We start from the raw sequence: 22,128 nt of genomic DNA on the forward strand, positions 1-22,128 counted from the left end.
GTGTCAGTAGTTGGATTGTGGTTTTTGTGTTTTGTGAATCTGTTTGTGCAAAAAGTTGTCATGGATGTAAGGATATAAAATAGCAAAAGATGTCAGCAATTAAATGGCAGCTCCTCTTCATTCCTGCGGGTTTTAAAATCTGTGTTTACAGCAGCTGGCAAACATCTCAAGGGAAAATTCACCCTTCTTCTGAAACTGCACTATTTTTATGCCAAAGTCTGCTTTTTGCTTATTTCTCTTTCTTCCTCAATTCACTTCCTGTATTCTGCCCTCTGGATTAACCTTTGTGTTATAAATGGTCTGTATGTCTCCACTTTGACTGAGCCTTGCACATGTCCAGCAGGTTCCATAGGGCCATTCTGGGCCTCCAGGGTGTACACTGAAATAACCTTGCAGCATACATGAGATATGCCTCAAAGGCACTTAAGAGGCCCTCAAGGCAGTGAGGTGAACCAATGCTGAACAGCCCATTCAAACAGATCTGCTTTCCTGCAGCCCGTATCTTCAGAAAACCCTGTGAAGTGGCCCACTGATTCAGGTCTCATATTTTGAGAATCCATGGGACTAGAATGTATCCAGTATTTTTAAATGTTTCTACTTTGTCAGCCTTAGAGAATGTCTATTTTAAGAAGTAAGGTAAAATCCTGGGGAATTAATATAAAAATGTTTTTCACCAATTCTAGCACTTTAGAGGGCCTGGGGCAAAAGTAAGCAAAAATGGGGCTTGTTCATGCCAGTGTCAGCGGACAAAGGGGCTACTCAGGGTTCTTGGTTCTGTGTGGGGTCATGAAAGCTTTGCAGATCCAGGGACTGGGTTCTTCTGTTTCCCTGTGGAATATCTTCACTAACCGGAATTCTGTCAAGTCCACTCATCTTCCACTGTGCAGTATTTAAGTCTGACATCTTCACACCTCCTATCACAGTTTCTGGGTGCTAGAGAGATTGTAGAGATTAATTTATTGGAGATCTGAAAATATTAATGGGAGAATTCCTCATTAAGGAACTGGAATACTCATTTGCTCTGAGAGCGAGGGCATGCCACTAGAAGACTGAGATGGTAAGTGAACTTTCCTCCCTGTGATTCCTTTTCCTAGACTTATCTTTAGCTGCCTTAGGTGAATGATGTCTGCTTATCAGGTCTGCAGTGATGTCAGCCCTGGATACAATTCCTTTGGGCTCTTCCTACCCTTGGATTAATTCACCAACAAATATTGTTCACTTTTGGCAACACAAAACAATACAGCCTTCCAAAATGGACTCTAGCAGCAGTCCTCCAGAGCACAGTGGTATGTGCATCTGGAATGAGCAGAAAAATGTGATTAAAAACCCAAACTTGGCTTTCTGACTTTAATGGCAAATCTGCACGTGTTTTGGTTTTTAATACATAACAATATGGCCTCTTTTAATGTATGTTATAACAGCACCTTGGACAGCAGCTGTTTTTTTTTAACCAAATCCAGCTTCTACTTTTTTTCTCCAGTTTTTAAGTAGCAGGGACTATGACAGACTGCTGTTGTTTGTTATCCGATCTATTACTAAAAGAAGGCAGGATCCAGTAGCAAAAGATCCCCAAAGTACAGGAAAGCAGAGATCCAGATTTTAGAGAGATAGTGGGATTTAGTACAGAAGAGTGTGAGCACTGAACCAGGAGGCCCCAGTTCAGATTTTGAACTTGCTAGATGGTAAACACAAGATGTTATCTTTCAGCCTTTAATTCTCTCCTCCATATGCAGAATGGGTAATGCTGACCTACCTAATAGGGTTGTTGTACAGGTTATGGAAGTAATTTATTATGTAGCATTCTGAACTGAGGTCTTTCTCTGGGGTGAGGCAATGTGTAATATCAAATCACTGTCTCCCCCTAGTTGTGGGTAAAAAAGTGGGTGTCTGGCTCAGCATTCAGCTGAGATCTAAACTTTTCTGTCTTTATGTAAAATGAGATGGCAGAAGGCTGTGAAGTGCAATGCATTGTGGCAGTCTGTTCTCTGGAAGGCCTTAATGTGTACACACTGTCTTGCTCTGCACGCAGATTCCTTTGCTTTTGCATCCTTTCCCTTCTGTCTCACATATGTACATACACAAGGGGAAAAAGCAGAAAGCTTCCCCCCCCTTGTTCTCCCTCCTTTCTTTCTCCTTGTGTCTCCCCCCAACCCAAACCCCTGCCCCCGCTTTTGAGCAAATCCTACCTAAGTATCAAAACCTGTAAATGGCTGCAGACTGGGGCTGCCACTGCCCTTTCTTCCTCTCCACTGCTTCCATCAGCACGACACCTTCACAAAGGTTCATGGATCTCAGGGATCAGCCTCTGGGGTGGCGGGGGAGGGGCTCTTTAAATAACTATTTTTGGCTCTTGTAGCAGAGTGTCTCTGGGTTTGTTTCCTGTGCACAGTTCTCCCGCGCTGCTTTATTAGGAAAAAAGGGCACAAAAGGCAAATCTCATAAAGTGAGCATTATTTAAAATCCTGCTTGTTGCAATTTGAACTTTCTACGGACGAGCTCCGAGTCCACAAATAACTCTTCCTCCGTCATCTTCCTTATCCACCTCCCTTCATTTCACCCAGCTGTTTTGAAAGCAGCTTAGCCTAGAAATTATGTCCATAAAACGGTCAAAAGCTGATATTCTTTGCCCACTCGCTACCCTGCTTCCGTTGCCACCTGAAATGGCTTTGAGGGGGCTGCAGAAAGAACCCTTGTTCCTTGATCAGAGGTAGGGGTGGGGGGTAGGGGGGCAGGCAATTTGATCTGTTAGTACTGACTCAAAATTATTGGGATTCAAAGGAGTTCTCCCAGTTTGAAGCTGCTTCTGCCTTAGTGAAAGGTCTGTACTTTCTTCTGGGCTGATATGAATTGTTTTCCTTTAGCCCTCCTCACTTAACTTGGATTAGTCACAAGTGGTGCTTGCCCTGGAATCCTCATCTGGCACTCTGTTAATCAAACAGGTACCCTGGAGCTCGCCCAGTTAGGATTTCCTTCAGAAGCACCATGTCGCACAGAGTTCTGTCAGTGTTTGGCAAAATCCCCCCCAAGGCCATGGGTGCCCTCTGGATGAAAGAAGGTGGCAAAGGGCAATCATACATGGAAGCATTTCCCCAGCAGCCATATGGTATTGCAGAGATACTTACTGTTCTCTGGCTAGGACGGAGTCTTTTCAGACTTGCTGCCAAACCCGCTGGTGAGTATCCCAGTGATCCAGTGCAGGCGACGGGCCAGCAGACGAGCAAGCCCTTGCAAGACGCCGCTCGGCATCAGCCTCCTTCGCCCTGCATGGTGCCGAGTCTCCGGAGCCGACAGAAGCACCGCAGAGGAGCAAAGGGGAGATGAGTGTGTGTAACTGAGATGGCAGTCCGCTGAATAATCGAGAAAGCACCAACTGGGGAGGAGAGAGAAGGGAGACTGAGTAGGGTGGAGTGACAGCTGGGGATACATCTGTGATGACAGCAGTACACACACGCATAAGAGCGTGCGCGCACATCTCTGTGTGACACACAATCGCACAGTGTGAAGGAACTGACCCGGAGAAGCAGGCAGGCTTCACCATCAACGCAGCTACATCCCCAGAGTAACGAGGGGGCTGGAAAACTCAGAATTAGCCTAATCTCCTCCTAGAGAAACAGCAAGTCCTTTTAATTCCCCTTTTTGGAACAGACCTACTGAATTCTAGCAGGAATAGATTATCAGGAGGGATTCAAGGCTTCTTGTTTTGAAGCTGTAGTGGAGCCTAGGAGGAGGAGAAGACAACCAGTTGTTCTCAATAAACCCACAATTTAAAAAGCAAGGTGTGCCTGCTAGTTTTCTCTGTGGGTGTGGAGGAAAGCAGAGTGGGGGGCACGAGCCAGAGAAGAAGGCTGACACTTTAGAAACCTGCAGTGTGTGAAGGCAGCAAAACTGACCACATACCGAAGGCAGGCTGACACACTAGACTCTATGCAGAGAGCTTGGAACGAATAACAGATTGACATGAAGCATAGATGGATACTCTTGACTGTACCTTCTTTTTCCTGGAATGCAAAGCCACTCAGCATTGGGGTGAGGGGTAGTAGTTGGCTAGTCTCTTATTTTCATGGTTATTTTGCATTTGGGGATAAGAAAGACATTTGGAAATAAGCTTTACATTGCATACTCACTCTGCTATGAGAACCAGCTTGGTGTAATGGATAACAGGTTGGATAACAGGATCTGGAAGACTCACGTTTGAAGCCCCACTGTGTCACTGTGTGTCCTTCGACCAGCCACTCTTACAGGGTTGTTGTGAGGGTACAGTGAAGGAGGGGAGGTGAACGAACACTGCCCTTGGAAGAAGGGTGGGATAAAAATATACCAAGTATGTTATCCTCAGCGAACACTCAAAATGGACCTTGTCTTCTCCCTGTCTCTTACATTGCTGTGAATGATTCTGAAAGGCCTCACAATGCAGATGGAGAGGATAGAATTCTAGATGTGTAGGAATTTGGATTGCAAATGGTGGCTTATATATATTTAATGCTTATTTATGTAAAATAAGCCTTGCGTGTAATAAAGCATCAGAGAGGGCAGCATTGTGCTCAGCATTCCTTTTTTATATGCTCACTTAATACATGGAAGATGTTTTCATGTCAGGGAGCTTGAACAAATGGGATCCCTCCCACACAGACCTTACATACCTGCAATGAATTTTATCTCCTCAAGTCTAAATAATATGTACATTGTCTTTCAGTACAATGCCAGAGATGTGATCTGTGTGACATGTTCTGTTTTGTTTTCTGACATTTCCCCCCATTTCTGATCAAACCTTTCTTTCTCTCTTGCATTGAATTTCCCTTTAGTCTCCTCTATCCCCAATTCTAAATCATGCAAAAATGACTCTCTCTTTTTGGCTTTGGCTTCTTTTCAGCTCTCCCCCTCCCCTTGGGCATACTATGTTTGCTTGAGTTCATTTTTATTATTTTTAAATAAAATTGCTTTTGGACATTCAGTAATGATAGGCTTGGCACTTGGGGAAGAGAGCTGGTAGACACTGACATAGTTCAATTAAGGGAGAATGAAAAAGATTGAACAACTGTTGTGAAAGAATATGTGTGTGTTTTTAAGTCAGCTGCCATGACAGCATAATGAGGACAGAAATGTCATGAATCTAATACATGTGGAATTGACAGCATGGACATAAAGAAATGCACTGTCAAAGTGTAATCTTCGACCGGACAAGTATGAAAGCTGATACAACAGCTTGCTTGGGGAGGGGAGGGGGGGGCATATATAATTCCTCATTCTGTCTCATTCCATTTTTGTCCTACCCCTTACCAATGTACAATACGAATAACAATACTTTAAAAATGACACACAATCAAATCAAAACACACAATTAAAATCACCTTTGTCTGCATACTGTTAAAAACCAGTCTAAATGGGACAGTCATTCAGAATCTGCAGAAGAGACGCGTGCTTGGAGGAAGAAGCTGAAAATTTGCAAGAACATGTCTCTGTGAGTCCATGCTGTTTAACCTTAGGATGTGACTTGAGAGGTAGCTGATACAATCCCAAAAGTGTCCTAAGTTAATGTTCATGACCATGATGAAACATAAGGGACCCAAGCTATTATGGACTTCAGCATAAAAACCAGTAAGCTGAACTATGCCCAAAAGAAAAAAAGGGGGATACAGTGTAGATGCTGGCACATTAGTGTTATGGGTTTTCTGCAATCAAGGGAAGAGGCAAACTGCTTCATTTTGTACCAGCTTAAACTTCTGGGCAACTAGGAAAATCAGGTCAACATAAAGTCTATTTCGATCATCTAACCCAGTGGTTGCAAACTTATTTGGCCTACCGCCCCCTTTCCAGAAAAAATATTACTTAGCGCCCCCTGGAAATTAATTTTTTAAATTTTTTAATACCAATTAAACAGAAAGATATATGTATTAATGTTTCTACCTGTGGCCATCACCGCCCCCCTGGATCGCTGCAGCACCCACAAGGGCGTGGTGGCGCCCACTTTGGGAACCACTGATCTAGCCTATTTAGTCTATTTAGATCATCTATTTTGTAATTCAGTGGACATGGAGTGTATGGAGCTAATAGTCGGAACCTCTATCATCCAATGGTTGCAAGGATTTCTGAACCTTGGGACACAAATGTACACTATATCATTGTTACTTGGAAATGTTAATGAGTACTCTGCCCTTCAATAACTGAATAGTACAAATAAAGAAAGGATAGGCACACTAAAGTGCTATACAGAAGAGATGAAAGGATGATAGATTTCTTCAAATAAGAAACTTTTGCAGGACACTGTTATTCTGAGAGTAAAATGGAGTCAGACAGAAGAATGTTGTAGCCACTTTGAGTCTCTGTTGGGAGAGAGTAGTGAATAAATATTTTATAATAATAATAATATGTGATGTATGAACTTGCCTTTGAATATGTAAAATCAATGTGTGTGTGTAAAGTGCTGACAAGTTGCAACCTACTGATGGGGTTGCAACCTGTGGTGGGATTTTCAAAGCAAGTGATTAAACAAAGGTGATTTGACATTGCCTTTCTCCGCAGAGTTTTCCTTAGAGGTCTCCCTTCCACTGACCCAGTACTGACCCAGCTTAGATTCAAGATTCTACTATAACATTCTACATCCTGTAAAATGAATGTTTATAATCCACATCCTTCCATATGGCCTTGGAAAAGAGGAAATGTACTTTTCCAGGTGGGACGAATAAGAGGTTAGGAGGACAATGCAGATCCAGAACATGACAAAATAAAAATATTATATTTCCTCTCCCAGTGTCCCAATTGAATTCCCTCCATTTGATTTTAAGAGAAACAGAGACATCAGAAGACCTGCTTATGGATCTCCTACATCTCTAGTCTGGCTGGATCAGCTTCTAACTTAGGGGAAAATACCCAAGTATTTGTATATCAGTGTGCGGCTTCCATTGTAAAGGATGGATGAGTGCCTTGTTCACCATATGTTCCTTCAGAACACAGAGAAGGAGAAAGGGCAGGCTGTTCCCAAGTGTATTTCTGCATAATTTAGAAGAGCCAATTACAAATATTACATGTATCCACCCAAAACAGAGTCAAGCAACACTGTTTTATATGTCTACCTGTGTGTAGATTGGACTCTAAGAAAGAGTCCTTTTGTTGGCCTTGAATTGCCTTCCTTTTTCCATTATATTTACTCATACCCTTCTGTTCCCCCCCCCAGTCATCTACTGTCTCCTAATTTATATTAATAGGTTCCACATCAGTTCCTTAGTAATCTTCCCCTTAATCATTACTGTTCTATCTTGCCCATCCTACAAATCATTACATTCAGTGAGGATTTTTTTGTAGAATGCATACAGAATACATTCCTTGCCATGTTTTTCATTCCTTTTGGGCAATTTGCTAGGATTTCAATGTCTCTTAGAGAAAACATGAGATTCTTATGCTTCCAAGGTTAGCAGTCCTGACATTCACTGCTCAACAGGCTTATGAAAACTGCATGTTCTGACTAATGCTTGTTCCCAGTGATACAATCCGGCTGTGATAAGGGTGTGTGTGTGTGTGATTCTCATTTGAGTTGGTTTCAAAGGGTAACGTGAAATTTACTCCCGTGTACCAAGGCAGATTGCTTTCCAGACTGAATCAACAAACAAATCACATTCTTTATAGCCTGTAATGTTTCCCCATCTAACAGGATCTAAAGGATATTAGTCATAATGCCATTTTCATATAGTGTAGTTTTGTACAGGCAATGTTTACAAGTTACTAAAACTGGGGGAGGTGGGTGATTGCAGTATCCAGAGATGAGAAATGCTGCTCTTTCCCCAGCAAGCAAATGCTTTGCTATAAGTGGTGCAGTTTTGAATTTGGTCATCTGAAAGTCCCAGGTACTAATTGGCTGCTATCTGTCAAAGTGCTGATGAATGTGACACACTCTATTTTCAAAAAAGCTACTCTTTAAAGAGGCTAAGTGCTCTATGATGTGCTGCTGAAAGAGGAATATTAATCCATTTAAAATTTTAGTGACAAAACTCTTATCTTCTTTGTCAAAGAATCATAGGGTTGGAAGAGACCACAAGGTCCATCAAGTCCAATCTCCTGCCATGCAGGAATACACAATCAAAGCACTCCTGGCAGATGACCATCTAGCCTCTCTTTAAAAACCTCCAAAGAAGGAGACTCCACCACACTCCAAGATAGTATATTCCACTGTTGAACAGCCCTTACTGCCAGGAAGTTCTTCCTAATGGTTAGAACAGCAGAAAACAAACTCACTCCCTCTGCAACATGACATCCCTTCAAATATTTAAACATGGCTGTCATGTCACCCCCTTCACCTTCTCTTCTCCAGACTAAACATCCCCAGCTCCCTAACTCTCCTTGTAGGGCATGGATTCCAAACCTTTTACCATTTTGGTTGCCCTCCTCTGAACCCGCTCCAGCTTGTCAATATTTCTCTTGAATTGGGGCACCCAGATCTGGACACAGTATTCCAGGTGAGGTCTGACCAGTGCAGAATGGAGTGGTACTATTATTTCCCTTGATCTAGAACAGGGGTAGGGAACCTGCGGCTCTCCAGATGTTCAGGAACTACAATTCCCATCAGCCCCTACCAGCATGGCCAATTGGCCATGCTGACAGAGGCTGATGGGAATTGTAGTTCCTGAACATCTGGAGAGCCGCAGGTTCCCTACCCCTGATCTAGAAGAAGGAGTAGAAGAGAAGAGTTGGATTTATATCCCCCCTTTCTCTCCTGCAAGGAGACTCAAAGGGGCTTACAAACTCCTTTCCCTTCCCCCCTCACAACAAACACCCTGTGATGTAGGTGGGGCTGAGAGAGCTCAGAAGAACTATGACTAGCCCAAGGTCACCCAGCTGGCATGTGTTGGAGTGTACAGGCTAATCTGAATTCCCCAAGTAAGCCTCCACAGCTCAAGTGGCAGAGCAGGGAATCAAACCCGATTCCTCCAGATTAGAGTACACCATTTCTTAACCACTACACCACTGCTGCTCCTATAGGCACTATGCTCCTGTTGATGCAGTCCAGAATTGCATTGGCTTTCATGGCTGCCGCATCACGCTGTTCACTCATGTTCGGTTTATGGTCTACTAAGACTCCCACATCCCTTTCACATGTACTGTTGTCAAAACCAGGTGTCAAACCAATAGTCAATCTTCACAAAGCTGCAAACTATGGTTTTAGAAGCCAAAATGTTCCTGGTGGCACCAGTTGTTCACCTCCACTATTCTTCTTTTCCTCCCTGGGCCATGTCCTTCAATTGGGAGTAGAGTTGAAATGATGACCTCTCTATCCAGATCCTCCAGCTTCCTTCCCAGAGCTTCAACATCCCTTGTGATGTCCCAAAAGGTACATCTTGCAGCATCATTTGTTCCCATGTGGATCAAAAGGAAGGGATAACGGTGAGTGGGCTTGACAAGTGTTGTCAGCCTCTCTGTGACATCATGGATTGTTGGCCCAGGGAGACAGCACACTTCTTAACACATCTTGAGAGCCAGGGTAGTGTAGTGGTTAAGAGCAGGTGGATTCTAATCTGGAGAACCTGAATCTGGGTTTGATTTCCTCTATCTGAGTTGCAGAGGATCATCTGGTGAGTCAGATGCAGTGGTGGGATTCAAAAATTTTAGTAACAGGTTCCGATGGTGGTGGGATTCAAACAGTGGAGTAGCTCCAATGGGGCTGGGCGGGGGCATGGCCAGGCATTCCGGGGGCGGGGCATTCCTGGGCAGGGCTGTTGCAAGGACGCAGGGCTTGCGCGCCCCAGGTACAGTTCCCTTTCGCCCCGCCTCTAGATTCAAATAATGACTGTTTAAAGTATTAAAAAAGCAATATACCAAAAGGTAGTGTATTATTTCTTTTTTATATAATTACTAGCGAGCCCAGCCACGCGTTGCTGTGGCAATTGTCCTTCTCATCACAGTCCGCAACCCACACAGATGTCCATGCAGGTCCAATGATCCCCAGCATAGCCTTTTGGGTTGGTCAAATGGAATCCCTCTTTCCCTTTTCAATGCACATCGTTATATGGTGCTGTCTGGTTTTTTTAGCATAAGGTAACCCTTCCCATTCTGCAATGGAAATGTCCAGAGTGTGAATCCCGCTGTCCATGAGGCTGGTTGACACGCACAGTCCTGGCTTGGGTAAGGCAGAACTGGGGCAAGCATGCTATCCCAGTCAGGCAGCAGAGGCAGGGTGGTGAGGCGCTCAGATCGAGGCCAGCTCCCTGGGTTCATAAAGGGCCATGTGCAAAAGAAGCGGAGCGGGTAATGTAGGTTCGCCCCCACCCCGCGGACTTTCTTAGAAGAAAAAGGCAAACTCCAACTCGCTTTTAGTAAAAGAGAGCTGTGGCGAATATGGGTGAGGAAGTGGGTAAGTGGTGGTTGGATGTGAGGGAGGGCAGAGTGAGGTGTGTGAGGATGAGCTGGATGGGTGTTGTGTGGTAGCAGTGGGTGAGGCAAAGAGAGTGAAAGTTACCTGCGTGTGAGGGGGGGAACCCCACCTGACGTCTCACACGGCAAAGTATGTATGTGTTTCACTTCCACTCGTATTACCTAACAGTATTACCTATTTGCTGTTTTCACTGCTCATCTCTGCCCATCTGCACGAACATTCTAAGCCCTCAGGCCACAGACAGACAGGCTGCACGAACATTCTAAGGGTGACAGTTAAACAGAGACAGCTTCATGGCCTGGTGCACCAGGAAAAAGACATTTTACCTGGCTCAGGTATGGACTTTCTGTGGTTTGAAGGTCCGAGTATCTGCCAGCAACAGGGAGGGACGTCCTGTGAAAATTTGGGGGCGATCCGTCCAGCAGCTTCTGAGGGACACCATCAGGGACAAACACACTGTTAGATTTTTATATATATAGATATTGATTGATTTTAAATAATAACATAAGTAAGGAGAGAAACCAAAAACTCTTTACAATTGTTAACATATTACAAACATATCTAATTGTCTATCTCTCTCAACCCCCCCCAACTAAAACATCCTATGTTGCCTCCCCATATTTCCCTCCCTCCCTACTTTCTACTTCCCCTTCAGATTCCTATAACTACTTTATCTATTCCACTTGAAAGAAAACTAACAGATCCAAAATCCTTAATCTAAAAGAGTAGTTTAAACTCCTCTCTTTCCAATATAAATTTCAAGGGGAAAAAAAGAAAATGAAAAATCTTTACCTATAATACTTTCCCAACCTTTATACCAATGAACAAAAAAAAATAGAATTACTATATATTGTATTATTTCATACAGTTCATACACACGTGGGGGGTGCCATGGGGGGCAGGGGGCCACAGGGGCCCCTGGGGGGCGATTTTGCATCCCCAGAGATTACCCCCTTGTCCCTAGTGGAGTTAATCATTAATAACCGGTTCTCCAAACTGAGAAAATTTTAGTAACTGGTTCTACCGAATAGGTGCAAATAGGCTGCATCCCACCTCTGATCAGATGTGTTTCTGCACTCCTACATCCCTGCTGGGTGACCTTGGGCTAGTCACAGTTCTTTGGAACTTTCTCAATCCCACCTGCCTTACAAGATGTCTGTTGTGGGGTGGGGGGGGAGGGAAAAGAGCTAGTAAGCCACCTTGTAAGGTGGGATATAAAGCCAAACTACTACTACTGCTACTACTCTCCTCCTCCTCCTCCTCCTCCTCCTCCTCCTCTTCCTCCTCCTCTCATTTTGTCAGACCTGCCATCTTGTCAGGCCTGCTATGTTTAAGCCACCTTGTAAGGTGGGGTATAAATCCAAACTTCTCCTCCTGCTGCTCTTCCTCCTCCTCTTCCTCCTCCTCCTTCTCAAGACATCTTGTCAGACCTGCAAATCACTGATCTTCATTTTAGACACTTATCTTTTATTATATGTTATGTACTTCATCACTGACATGCTTTTGCACACATATCTTTTGTACTTATTTTAAGAGTGAGTGAGAGATTACTAGAAAATAGAAGGAGTTGCCTTCCCAGCAGGATGACTATCCCCACCTCCAAGGAGGCTACCAGATTTGTCCAATTGTTTCCCATGGAAACAAGGTAGAGTAGGAATCCCCAGTATGGTGGCCATGGCCATGGATATTATGGCACTCATCTGCTGCCTGCCAATCACTTTTAGAAAGTGGGCAGGGCTAGGTGGGACTTCAAGGCAACAGGGTTTGTGGTTGGCTGTGTAGATTAAAAGCCATTACGAAAAACAGTTTCTGCCAGAAATGTTGAAGAGTTGCTATTAGAATTATTTATAATCTCAACTAGTAGAAAAGCCTGTTGTATGAACAAATACAACAGAAAACTGTTGGTGAGTTAACGGTGCCCACTGAAGGGGCCAACCCCTCCTGTCTTTCCTCCTTCTTGGCCCCACATCATCAGCTGTCTCCTTGTCCTCCTCCTCTTCCCAGACACCTGCATTGGCAGGCAATGGTTAATAGCACCCACTGAGAGGGGTGGCCCCTCCTGCCTTTCCTCCCCCACCCCATGGCCCTGTGTCTCCAGCTCTCTCCTCTTCCACCTCCTGTTCCTGAACAGCTACATCTCTTCCTGGATGCCTGTATTGCAACACAACGAATGGTGCTGTTGCAGCCGCCAGCAACTGTGACCCTCCCATGGGGAGTGGCCAATGCCTGTGTTTGCTCCTCCTCTGTAATTATTCAGCAGTCAGGGAGGAAAGAGAGTATGTGAGCGAGTAGCCACCACATGCTACTGTTTTCTTCGAGTTGTTTTTTACCTGTTCGGTGTAAGCCCCACTCCAAGCCTTGTGTGTGGTGATTGGCTAGAAGTGAGTCGTTGCCATGTCAGCTGGCATTTTACATAATAAGATACCTGCAGGCACCTTTGAAATAAAGCATTATTATGGGAAGAATTTTGCTTAATAGGACATTAGCGCTCAGACTGAAATCTGCCCAGGAGATATGTGGAGTTGACAGTAAGACAAATAACTCGACCACCTCACAACTTTTCTTCTAGTAAAAATGGGGAGGGTGGAATGGAGGGAATGAAAAATTCCCTCCTGCCACTGTACTCAGGAGCTGATTTGGTCCCTCCTCTGTTTTTAGCGTAAGTAGTGAATCTCATGTTAAATACAAGTCATGTTTAACAACTTGTCTAATTATATTCTGGCTTTTATTGTGTTAAATGTCTCTGCATTGCATCCCCAGAGTAACTCAACTGATACTGCTTCCATGACATCTGGAGAACCTAGATCCAGATGGATATTATGTTTTCTCTGACTGTTAATGCTCAGAGATAAAGCAGCTGTAGGAAATAACTTCCTTCCCCATTGTGTGGCAGTCAGGCTCATTTTATAATAAATATACTGTGAGAAGTACCAGCATTAGAAACCTGAGATGAAGGACATTGATGCTGCGACTCCCAAAACAGAAATGATCTACTGTGCTCTTGATGGCAGCTGCCAGGTTCGGTGTACAAAATTAAGTTTGATCTGTGGTTTTGTACTGCTTCAAAACTGAATACCAGCATCCATTCCCAGAACTAATAGGCTAGTGAAAATATCTGAAGGGCTGCCTACTTAACTTCAAACTTGTGTCTCAGTTTCTTCTTCTGAGCACCTATGCTGTACGCCCCAGCCTTCAGACTGAAGAGAAGGAGTTTCGGACATCAATTTCCACAGTCATTTTTCTGGTGCCCAATTTATGCATGAGGCACAGACAAAAAACTGTTTTTTTTAATTTTCCCAGGTATTTTACTGAATTCTGTTTTTTCCTCCTTTACCCTGTTTGTTTCTAAATATTTTTCTGCCAGGTTTTATGAATAGATAATAGTGCAACTGCTTTAAAATCTTTTTTCCTGCATTATACATATCTATCTACATGAATTTGTATATGACAGTCTTTATTACTTGCTGCTACTCAAAGAATTTGTCTTTTTTTATTCTGGCCCTGATACATGATATATTTACTGATACATGCTTTAATAATTTTGAGTGATTAATATTTTGGATGTAGACAGTTAGATATGGATATTAGAAATTAGAAATGAATAAACAATTGTGAGGGACTGAAATGTGAACCAGGAGTTTTCTGTTCCCAGTTTTTGTCTCATGAACGCAAGAAGTTTAGACAAACCACTCTCTCAGTTCCCCACCCGCTCTTTCTAGCTGTAGCACCAAGAAAAATATATTGGCATGACTGCAAAATAATCCACATGTGAAACTGGCATGTATTGCATCAGACCATTGCTTCATGCATCTCACACATCTTTTCCCCGTTAGCATCTTCTGTGACCCAAGCCCTATTAGGGCAGTTGGGATCCCAGTGGACAACAAACTATCAATCATGGGATGCTGCACTGAAGAGGTAACATTTCTCCTCCTCACTGTGTCCCCTCCCATTACATTATTTAAAATCTGTAGTGTCCTATCCACAAAGGGCTGCTATGGGAAGAGTGCAGTGAGGAAAGGTCTGTCAGTACCTCATATAGCCATAGGATCCAACCCAATAATAGGAATAAGATTAAAGCTTTCATTAAAACTGTAATTAAAGATGCCGTTTATTGGAGGGAGGGGCTGTGGCTCAGTGGTAGAATATCCGCTTGGCATGCAGAAGGTTTCCAGTTCAAGCCCCATCAGCATCTCCGGTTAAAAGGATCAGGTAGTAGGTGATATGAAGAACTCCAGCAGAGGCCCTGAAGAGCTGCAGCTATTCTCAGGAGACAATACTGACCTGATGGACCCATGGTCCGAGTCAGTATCAAGCAGCTTCATATGATATGAGGGTTAGTTGTATTTTAGATACTTCCTTCATCTAGCTGAAATATGCAGATCTTTGGTAAATACAGAACTATAAGGGGAAGCTTATTTAATTTGTCTTTTAGAATTGAGCTTTGTACAGATTAATTGTTTTGTCTTTAAACTCTGCATAACCCAAATTCAAAATATGTTTTCTCTGATAAGGGGTAAGATCAGCTATGAAGGAATGATTTCTCCTCAGGAGTATATCATGAGGAGAAACAATTCGCTTCCCCTCCTTAGGCCGTTCTGGCCCTTGAAATCACAGCCCAGTGACTATATTTTATAAACCAAAAGAACTGTGTGAAATGAATCACAGAACTGCATGTAACATGTACTTCTGCCCTTTGAAGCCAGGCTGCTTGGACAGTTAGCTGAAGCGAGGGAATGGACTCTTGAACTGTGAACGCAATGGCCAAACAATTCCTTGGAATCTCAACTCTGAGATATTATTGCTCGGCGACAGTTACATTGCCATCAGGCATAGAGGAAAATGTCCTGTCCTTTTAATTGAGGCTTAATGTGTGTAAATGGGAGATCAATAACAACACCTGATAAATAATGTCCTATTTAGCTGGGCAGGACAATTTGTTTTCCTTCAGGCAATTGGCAGTCATAGCAGCCGCTGACACATTCCCCTCCGGCTCTGTTTCTTTTTGCTTCAGACTCCTTCATGATTCTTTCTTCCTTTCCCTCCTTAGGCAGAATGCATCAAGCTTTATAAGCGCCGGGTTTTGCCCCTTTGCTGACACACCACTCAGAACTTGCTGTTTGAATGCAGGCAGTGCCTGGAAGGAGTCATTCTGACAAGCTGGAACTGAAGCAGAATGCCCAAAGCGATTTATTTGTTCTTGTTCCATTTAGTACGTCTTCCTGAGCCAGACAAGTTGCATGGCTGGGATTTGCACTCTGCTCTTAGGAGGGGAAGAGACAACGAATGGGTAAAAGCAGATTTCCAAGAGGCTATTTGCTTACTCTTGCCCCACCTCTCCCCGTGTCACTGCCACAGTATGGAGATAATGATACCAACCTACCTTTTGGGACTGTTGTAAGAATAATTGAGACCTTGTTCATGAAACCCTTTGAATTCTTTGAACCGAAGTGCTGTACAAATGCTTAGTACTATATTTTGTTATGAAGGAACATCTGCATGGTTTGATAGGATCATTGTAAAGTTATTAAATGTGCACTGAATAGCCGTGTTAGTAGTCAGCCCTCAAGTTTATCAAAAGTTTCCTCTAAGACTGTATAGAATAAGACTGGAAGCATAGTGTTTCTGTTCTCAAGAGCAGAAGATAGATTATTGCTAATGAAGTGAACACCCGTCATCCTCTTCCTTATACCTATGTCAAATGGGTTTTGCAGGGCTTGTCTGTTGTCTGTAAAACATATTTGACCAGAGAAATCTGTGATAGAAAAAAAAATTGCAGATACATTATGGGAAGCAATGTTTCCATCAGACAATTCCCATCTCTCTTAAAAATTGCTTCCTGTCTTCAGCCAGAGTTTCCTATTAAATCATAATTACATCAATTGGCTTTTATAATCTGCCACCCAAAGGGGAAGTGTTTTGGCAGCCTCTTGTATCTTGGTAGTGTTTAGTGGGAGGTAGGTGTCAGTATTTCAGCACAGCAGTTGCTGCTTCCTTTTTTGTCACCTTGCTAAACCTCTGACTCTCACGTTGTGGTCTGACTCAGCACTTACCTATCGTTTGCACTTGGAAATGGTGTGATTTCTTCTGATGGCTTCATCATGGCAAATATTTCTTATTTGTCCATAATGTGTTTCTGTATTTTTTTCCCTCTCCAATCCTTCTCCTCCCTCTGTTTCCCCGTAGCTGTGGGTGTGCAAATTAATCTGGAATTAATCCAACGGAAGTTGTGGACAGCTACACAGCAGGTGAGAATAGCAATATTTATGCCAATGTACTGTGTGAGAATGGAAGGGTCCCTCTTCTTTCACTAGTATCACACAGGGTATGTTGATAGTAATACACAGACATGGGGTTTGGACAGCTGATATTTTCCTTTACACATTTTCATAGAACTTGTGAGAAATTTGTATTAAACAGATCTGTGCAATAGATTAGTTTTTAAATTATACATTTTTCTAATCCTCTGATAACTGTAATGCTACATCAGCTGCCAGTCTGTTCTTGGAACTTCATGTTAACAGTCACAAGCTTGGCGTGGCATTAAATCCAATGAAGCTGACAAATTTAATTGCAGAATGATGTCTGTACCAATTCAGCCATTCAAAATCCTCTCCAGTTTCCGGCAAAATGCCTACCTATTCCTTTTTACAATCCCAATCTTAGACCATCCCATTTAAATTGCCTCCATTTAAGCCAGATTCGTTCTGTTCTCAAAATTTTAATTAAACTTACTTCAAAAGATTCGTGTTAAAAACAAACTAATATTATGGACTCTGGACTGCTTATTGTTTTGCTGGTTACTAATTTTGGAACTTAATGCCTCTAGCACTTACCTTAACTTTTTTTTTACATTAAGAAACTGAAAAATAATTACACTCCAGACAGTTAGAGAAGTGCTTGGATGCAGAGAAAAGATAATGAGGGCTGTGGAGAGGTTTTGTTGCACTGTAAATATACAGGCTGAAATAAAATTTTGGAATCAGCGAAACCAACCACAATTGATGGAACAGTTTGGAAAGGCAACTCCAATACTGAATATATTAGAGTTACTCAGAGTAGTCAGTTAGAAGTACTTGCATGTGATGATGATCATATCTTGCAAAGTTTGCTTTTGGCTTGGTAGGCTAAAAAAATTTAAAGTAAAAATTGCCCAATATTAAAATAGGAAGCTTAATCAGTAAAAATAATTATTTAGATATATATGATATAACATATTATGTTACCATCTAGCAGAAATTAAAATACATCAGAAGTACACTTTGTGGTTGGCTGGATAGCTCTTTATATACAGCTACAAATTTTTAGAATTTTATATATTATAATTCTAAAAATTTGTAGCTGTATATAAAGAGCTATCCAGCCAACCACAAAGTGTACTTCTGATGTATTTTAATTTCTGCTAGATGGTTCTGCAAGTTCTAGTACAAAACTTATAGTATACAAGGTGATAAGCAATTTCTATATCAAGCTGATATTTCTTATTCGTTCAGCTCCTTGTACTCAATAGTGGTTCAATAAGAAGATACTAATGGACATTTTCTCTCCTCCTTCCATTTCCCTTCTGGATGCCTCTTGTCTACATTCGCATTTATCATCTCTCAGCCCAACGACACTGATGTGAGTTAACAGTACTTTTGAAGACCATGACATTTCCCAGAATTCCTTACCTGTACTTCATAAAGCTTTTGCAGTCATGTTTTATTTGTTTTGCCGACTTGCTGTTGAGTAGGGTACATTTCTGAGTAGAGTAAACAGGTACGGCAGAACAAGTTATAGAGGACTGGATCATGCAAACCAGTGAAGTTGACTTGGATAACAGAGGAAGGCATACGATTGGGAAACAAGTCAAAGCTTGAGATAGTATGTAGGATTCCTGGAGGAAGAATGTCTTGTCCCTTTAATACAGGGGTGTCCAACTCTGGTGCTGCAGATGTTCATGGACTACAAATTCCCATCATCTCTTGCCAGCATGGCCAATTGGCTATGCTGGCAGGGACTGATGGGAATCGTAGTCCATGAACATCTGGGGCACCGGAGTTGGACACCCATGCTTTAACAGAAGCATATTGGGATGTTGTTTACAAAGTGATGATATTTAACTCCAGATGATAAAAAACTTTAGCTGCCCATTTCCACAGGTTAATGTGGCTCCTGATAAACTTATCTGAGATTTAATCTTCTGGTGTGTGCCTTTATTTAGAGGGGAAAAGAATAATATCTAATCTCAGCGGACCACTTTATACCAAAAAAGATTCTTTTGCCCCTGTGACAGGTATGATACCTCATGTGGTGCAAAGCCAATCAGAAGCGTGTATTGGCATTTCTGCAGCCCACCACAAATGTTAATAAGTGTGCAGATGGGCATGAGAAGAATAAACAGGCTAGTGATTATCACAATCAGTTCTCATTTCCAGGAAATATTTGCATTCCTGTTTGACAAGATAGTACAGCTTAATCAAAGAAACAGGATGAAGTAGGTGCTAAGTGATTTGAATCTACATCTCAAATTAGCTGTCTGGGTTGCATAACCTCTTGGCCTAATGCACAGTGACAAGGCAAGAGGCAGTTATACAGCCAAGATGACAGCTTGGTTCATGAAATACAAATCGGGCAAATTTCTATATCTAACAGAAGCATATTGTTTTTTATTTAAAAGAGATCTAAATGTTGGTGCTGGTTCTCCCCTCACACAGACTTCTTCCATACACACTTGGAAATCTTTTACTAACTCTGATTTATATAACCTTACCAAGTCCCCACTTATTTCTTCTCATACCTTTTGTAACATACATACAAAAAAAACCCAGCTGTTGTGCATAAGTTTGTGCTGTGGGAAAGTGAACGTTTTGAAGGAGCCATCTGCATTTTCCTTCATGTTTTAATTCATGCTTCATGCTTCTTCCTTTACTGAATCCAGCTTGAACACCTGACATTTCTTGGTCCAGATATGGTAATAGTCTCTGTTGTAAGATTTTGAGCATTACTTTACTCACATGAGAAATTAACATAATGGTCCAATAGTTGCTACAGTGTTTGATGTCTTTTTTTTCGGACTTTGGGCCATTGTTTTGTTTTCCATTTTTGTTGACATATTCTTGTCAAGATTTGGATTATTTCTGTGGCTTGGAATAGCTTTATTCAGATCCTATCTACTGTTGGTTTATTTCTTTCATTTGGTCTCAGTACAGCAATCACTTCACTTTCTAAGACTGTCGTTTCTTCTTGGAAGGAATCTGTCATCCTTGTATTCTTCTGTATAGAACTTCAGTGTATTGTTCTCATCTTTTCTTTATTTTGTCCTCTCAATTAATGTATTTTCATGTTGATCTTTCAGCATGTCTTACCATGCGTTAAATTTCCCTTTGATTTCTTGGATCTTGTAGAACAGATCTCTTGTTCCTGCTTTTTTGTTGTTCTCTTCTATTTCTTTAGACTGGTTATTATAATAGTTCTCTTTATCTCTACATACCAGTTGCTGGAATGCTGTGTTCAGACTTTTGATTCTGCTTCAGTCATCTTTTACTTTTGCTTCACATCTATCTTTAGCAATTTTAAAAGTTGCATCAGTCACTTATCAAGGCTTTTCATTTCTTTTGACTACAGAAATACACTTTGTGCATTCTTCCTTGATAATATCTCTAGTTTCAATCACAGTTCTTCTGATTCACCTCCTCTTGAACTTAATAATGGAAATCTGTTCTTTATGTTGTTATGCTGTTGTGCACCGCCCTGAGCGTGCTTATGGATATGTCCATGTGCTTATGGATTTCAATGTGCTTATGGATTTCAATTTCACATGATAAACCAACCTGGACATAGAATATTATTTGAAAAAACAGAAATTCTGGACCACTCTGAAAGCCACTACGTCAGACTACACAGAGAAGCAATTGAAATCCATAAGCACATGGACAATTTTAACAGGAAGGAAGAAACTATGAAAATGAACAGAACTTGGCTGCCAGTGTTGATAAATACTAGAGTCAAGACAGTGTCTAACCAGCTCCACACAAACACAGGATGACCATAGACAAAAGAAACAAAGGCCAGGATACCTCTATTCAGATGCTCCCACCAGTGACCTTGCTATCTCCAGTGTTATGCCCATGCTATAGTCTTCATTGTTACTCATACTTCTATTCAGATGCCCTCAACTATTGACCTGGTTGCCTTCTTTGTTACTCACAGACAAGGTTTCTCCACCCACCCTGACACTCCAACAGATATATACTCCACTTGCTTTTCCAAACATCAGATCCTCTGAAGATGCCAGCCACAGATGCAGGCGAAACGTCAGGAGAGAATGCTGCTAGAACACGGCCATACAGCCCGGAAACCACACAGCACCCAACTTTCAATTTCTTCCTCATCAGCATTTCTAGTTGGGGCATAAACTTGAATAATTGTGATGTTGATAGGCTTTTCCTGAAGTCTGGCTGATATTATTTGGTCAGACTTTGCATTATATCCCCTGACTGCCTATACTTCGCCTCACCTCTCTATTAAATCAACTCAGTTTCTTCTGTTTTGTCATCTCTGAGTAAAACACTTTGTAATTTTCTGACTGAAAATGTCCTCATCCAATCCACTTCAGTTCACACACTCCCAGGATTTAAACATTTAAGCATTCCATTTCTCATGTTACTATATCAAGCATACCTTGATTCATGTTTCTCAAATTCCATGTTCATATTATATGCATCAAATGGCTTTGGACTTTCCTTTTGCATTCATTCACATCAACGAATAAATGTCCCTTTAGCTTTAATCCAGTTGCATCTTTAGGAATAGTTCTTCCTCAGTAGCTGGTTGAGTAACATCTGACATGAGGGTGCCATCTTCCAGTGCTATATCTTTTTTTTGTTTTGGATTGTCTCATCATAGGATTTTTGAGCTAAGAGATTATCAGAAGTGGTTTGCCACTGCATTCTTGTGTGCTACTAACCACAGTTCGTTGCAGCGGCATTATCTTGTCTATGAAAGATCCTCTGCCAGTGTCACCTTCCACTACTGTGTTACCTGAATTGGTGGTTTACCTTCTAATAATTAATTTTGGAAAATTAAAAGATAGAAGGCTTAGCAAGAAGTGATCAACAGTGTATTTTGGGACCCTTTTTAAAGATAGACTGAAAAATAACAAGAAAAACTATAATGAAAGACTAGGGGGATTTTTGAAATGGAGATATTACAAACAAACAAGAGTATTTGCAAGCTTACAGAATCTAAGAAAATAAAGTGTAGAGTGAGGGTTACAGAGAAGGAATTGGTTTGGTGTAATATGATACCTGTCCAAAAGATCAAGGAGCAGAGAGCAATACACAACCAGTGCATATTGACTCAGAAAGAAGGATAACATCAGGTGTATGGATGGTACCAACACACACACGAGTGCAGTTAACTTCCTAACTTGTAGGGTGATTGTATCCTGAGGCAATGATGAGTGTGTCTTATGAGAACACAATGTGTCAATGAGATTTATTAGAATGTGCTGCTACTTCCAGAGACTTTTGAATGGTGGCTTCTGGTCTTAACAAAAAGACATATTAAGCAGCTGGGTGTGAATCCAATTCCTTAGGAAATGGATGGGTGCTGTAAGAGTATAATGGTAATAGACCTATTCAAGGGGTACTTTCAGAGAGGGAAAATTATATCAATTCTCATGAGATTAGTAGTGTCTGGCAAGAGACCTGTTGTTCTATAACTTGCATTTTATTAGAAGTATGAGGAGGAGTAACAGGATTGCAGTGTTTGAGTCAGACCTCCTT

The 22,128-nt window shown here is 41.8% G+C and overlaps 2 protein-coding genes across 7 annotated transcripts in view; one reads left to right on the forward strand and one right to left on the reverse strand.

Moving 5' to 3' along the window:
• LRTM2 (leucine rich repeats and transmembrane domains 2) overlaps nt 1-4,162 on the reverse strand; it is a 34,424-nt gene extending 30,262 nt beyond the window's left edge. For 2 of the 3 annotated variants that reach the window (XM_048499815.1, XM_048499817.1), the window contains exons 1-2: nt 4,125-4,161; nt 3,123-3,370 (exon numbers count right to left, since the gene is read on the reverse strand). Coding sequence is in view for 1 of the 3 variants with exons in the window: in XM_048499818.1 (XP_048355775.1) it covers nt 3,123 (1 nt within the window). In the remaining 2 variants the exon portion in view is untranslated. Of the gene's footprint in view, nt 1-3,122; nt 3,371-4,124 lie in introns of all 3 variants that reach the window. The other variant, XM_048499818.1, reaches the window with a different exon arrangement.
• The window catches only part of CACNA2D4 (calcium voltage-gated channel auxiliary subunit alpha2delta 4), a 197,073-nt gene that overhangs the window by 142,271 nt on the left and 32,674 nt on the right, over nt 1-22,128 (forward strand). For all 4 annotated transcript variants that reach the window (XM_048499810.1, XM_048499812.1, XM_048499811.1 and 1 more), the window contains 2 exons: nt 16,547-16,608; nt 17,966-17,980. In XM_048499810.1, coding sequence (XP_048355767.1) covers nt 16,547-16,608; nt 17,966-17,980 — 77 coding nt within the window. The remainder of the gene's footprint in view (nt 1-16,546; nt 16,609-17,965; nt 17,981-22,128) is intronic.

The sequence above is a fragment of the Sphaerodactylus townsendi genome, linkage group LG06, assembly GCF_021028975.2.
Source record: "Sphaerodactylus townsendi isolate TG3544 linkage group LG06, MPM_Stown_v2.3, whole genome shotgun sequence".
Classification (NCBI taxonomy): Eukaryota; Metazoa; Chordata; class Lepidosauria; order Squamata; family Sphaerodactylidae; genus Sphaerodactylus; species Sphaerodactylus townsendi.